This window comes from Podarcis gaigeae (assembly GCF_964106915.1).
Source record: "Podarcis gaigeae genome assembly, chromosome: 13".
Classification (NCBI taxonomy): Eukaryota; Metazoa; Chordata; class Lepidosauria; order Squamata; family Lacertidae; genus Podarcis; species Podarcis gaigeae.
Genome location: NC_139689.1, coordinates 13,567,745 through 13,570,119, shown reverse-complemented (window position 1 = coordinate 13,570,119; position 2,375 = coordinate 13,567,745). Strand labels below are relative to the sequence as shown.

The 2,375-nt window shown below is 45.1% G+C and overlaps 1 protein-coding gene across 1 annotated transcript; it reads left to right on the top strand.

Annotated features, from left to right (window-relative positions):
• Window positions 1-934: 934 nt before the first annotated feature.
• On the top strand, window positions 935-2,105 carry LOC310828951 (olfactory receptor 4K14-like). Its single transcript, XM_083707070.1, has one exon. The coding sequence runs from the start codon at window positions 1,084-1,086 to the stop codon at window positions 2,041-2,043; it is 960 nt and encodes a 319-aa protein (XP_083563196.1). The 5' UTR covers window positions 935-1,083; the 3' UTR covers window positions 2,044-2,105.
• The last annotated feature ends 270 nt before the right edge of the window (window positions 2,106-2,375 follow it).

The following is a 2,375-nucleotide window of genomic DNA, read 5'->3' as shown; positions in this document are numbered from 1 at the left end:
CAATGTAAGGCAGTAACATATAAATCGCTACCTGGCGGATATCCACTACGTGGAATACCGCAGACTATTTACCGCGGCTAGGCTGAATGTTCTTGACTCGGCGGTTCTGAAGGGAAGATATGGAGGAGTCCCATATGACCAGAGATTATGCCATTGTGTGTTGGGTGAGGTAGAATCCACAGAGCACATTTTACTGAGCTGTCCCTTCTACAACGATTTAAGACAGCATCTTATAACCCCATACTTACCCCAGCTCAGTCCCCGACAAAGAGGAAAGCAGACAGCATATCTGCTAAATAAGTCTTCTAGGAAAACAACTTTGTCAGTGGCTAAATTTCTTTTCCTGGCACTCAAGCGTCGGAAACGTACAATTGAATGCCTTGATGTGGGTTATCTGTGAGAGGTTTAGTGCTGTGGCCCTACCTTATTCATGTACCCCTATGATGTTTTAGTTCATAATTCTGTATTGTGTTTTATTTCTGTGTTTTATTTCTGACTATCGGTCGAATAAAGGAAATAACAATAAATAAATCAAAGACAGGAAGCCTATGACCCTTCAGATATTGGTAGGACTCATCCTACCAGCATCCTATCCGCCAGCCTTGTCAGTGGTCAAAGAGAAAGGAAGTTGGAGTTCTGCAACACCTGAAAAGCCACATATTCTCTTTTTTAAAAAAATAAATTCTTATTGAAGTTTCCACAAATTTTTAACACACCAACCAAGCACAAAAGTCACATATTCTCCATCCCTGGTTCCTCATACAAACAATAGTAAGTTAGATCGGGGAACAGTCTGAATCACTATAAGTCCTGCAATAATGTGTTATACATGTACACATGTTAATGTGTTATACATTTGATGTTAGCCGCTCTGAGCTCGGGTTCGGCTGGGGAGGGTGGGATATAAATAAAAATTATTATTATTATTTAATGTATGGACCACTCAGACTGGAGTCTCAGCACCCAGCTGAGAAGAATGACACACAAGACACACCCTTTGCTGATTTCACCTAAAACTGTGAAGCAAGTATCTCATTACTCTCTCCTTTCTGCCCAATTTGCACAGTGATACACAAGGAGGGAATGCTGTGGTCAAACCAGACCCTGACGACCGAGTTTGTCCTACTGGGCCTCTCTGAAACCAGGGAATTCCAACTCATCTTATTTGTCTTCTTCCTCTTCCTCTACATTGGTACTCTCTTCAGCAACACTCTCATCATCTTCGCGATTTTCAGGGATCACCGTCTTTCAGACTCACCCATGTTCTTTCTGCTGGCTCATTTGGCTTTCCTGGACCTCTGCCTGTGCTCCTTTGCCACTCCAAGATCTCTCTTTGATTACCTTGCCCAGCACCATGTCATCTCCTTCCATGGCTGCATGACACAAATCTTCTGCCTCCACTTCTTTGGAGGCATTGAGATGCTCCTGCTGATTGTTATGGCCTATGACCGGTATGTGGCCATCTCCCATCCTCTCCGCTATGCCTCTCTCATGAACCGACGCCATTGCATGGCACTTCTCCTTGCCTCCTGGGCTGGTGGGCTCCTTCATGCTACTGTGCAATTGGCTTTCATCATTAATGTGCCTTTCTGTGGACCCAATCAGGTGGACAGCTTCTATTGTGACCTCCCCTTGGTCATCAAGTTGGCCTGCACTGACACCTACCCCCTGGAAGTCATGATGGTCACCAACAGTGGCATTTTGTCACTGGTGTGTTTCATTGGCTTGCTTCTCTCGTATGGATTCATTCTCTACACAGTCTGCTCCCGGGCCTCTTCTGAAAGGACCACCAAGGCTGCCTCCACATGTACATCTCACCTCATTGTGGTCACCATGTACTTTGGACCTATTATGTTTATTTACTTGCGTCCGTACACCCGGTTCATGATTGATAAGGTACTCTCTGTCTTCTACACTTCCATCACCCCCTTGCTGAACCCAGCTATCTATGCTTTGAAGAACAAAGAGATGAAGGCTGCCTTGGGAAGTCTTCTGTCAAGGCTTTCTGGACGGGTTTCCACTCAAGGCCAAGCCTGCCGTTAGGCAGCTTGCAGAGGCCCCCTGTGATGGCTGACACAAAAAAGCAGCAAACTTTTATTTTATTTACAGTTCCCCTTGCACACAAGGTGTGGGTAAAGTGGACAGGGATAAGTTTTCCTCCTTCTCTCCTAATTCCAGAACCCGGGTTCATCCAATGGAGCTGAAAAGGAAGCACTTCTTTACACAGCACACTGCTGAACAATCGAACTTACTACCACAAGTGAAAAATACACATGGACTTATAAAATTAGCATTTACTTCCATCAACCTCTCTGAATGGCCCTGCGCCCTAATGGTGATACAAATCACCCCCTCCTTGCTGATCAGTTTGACCA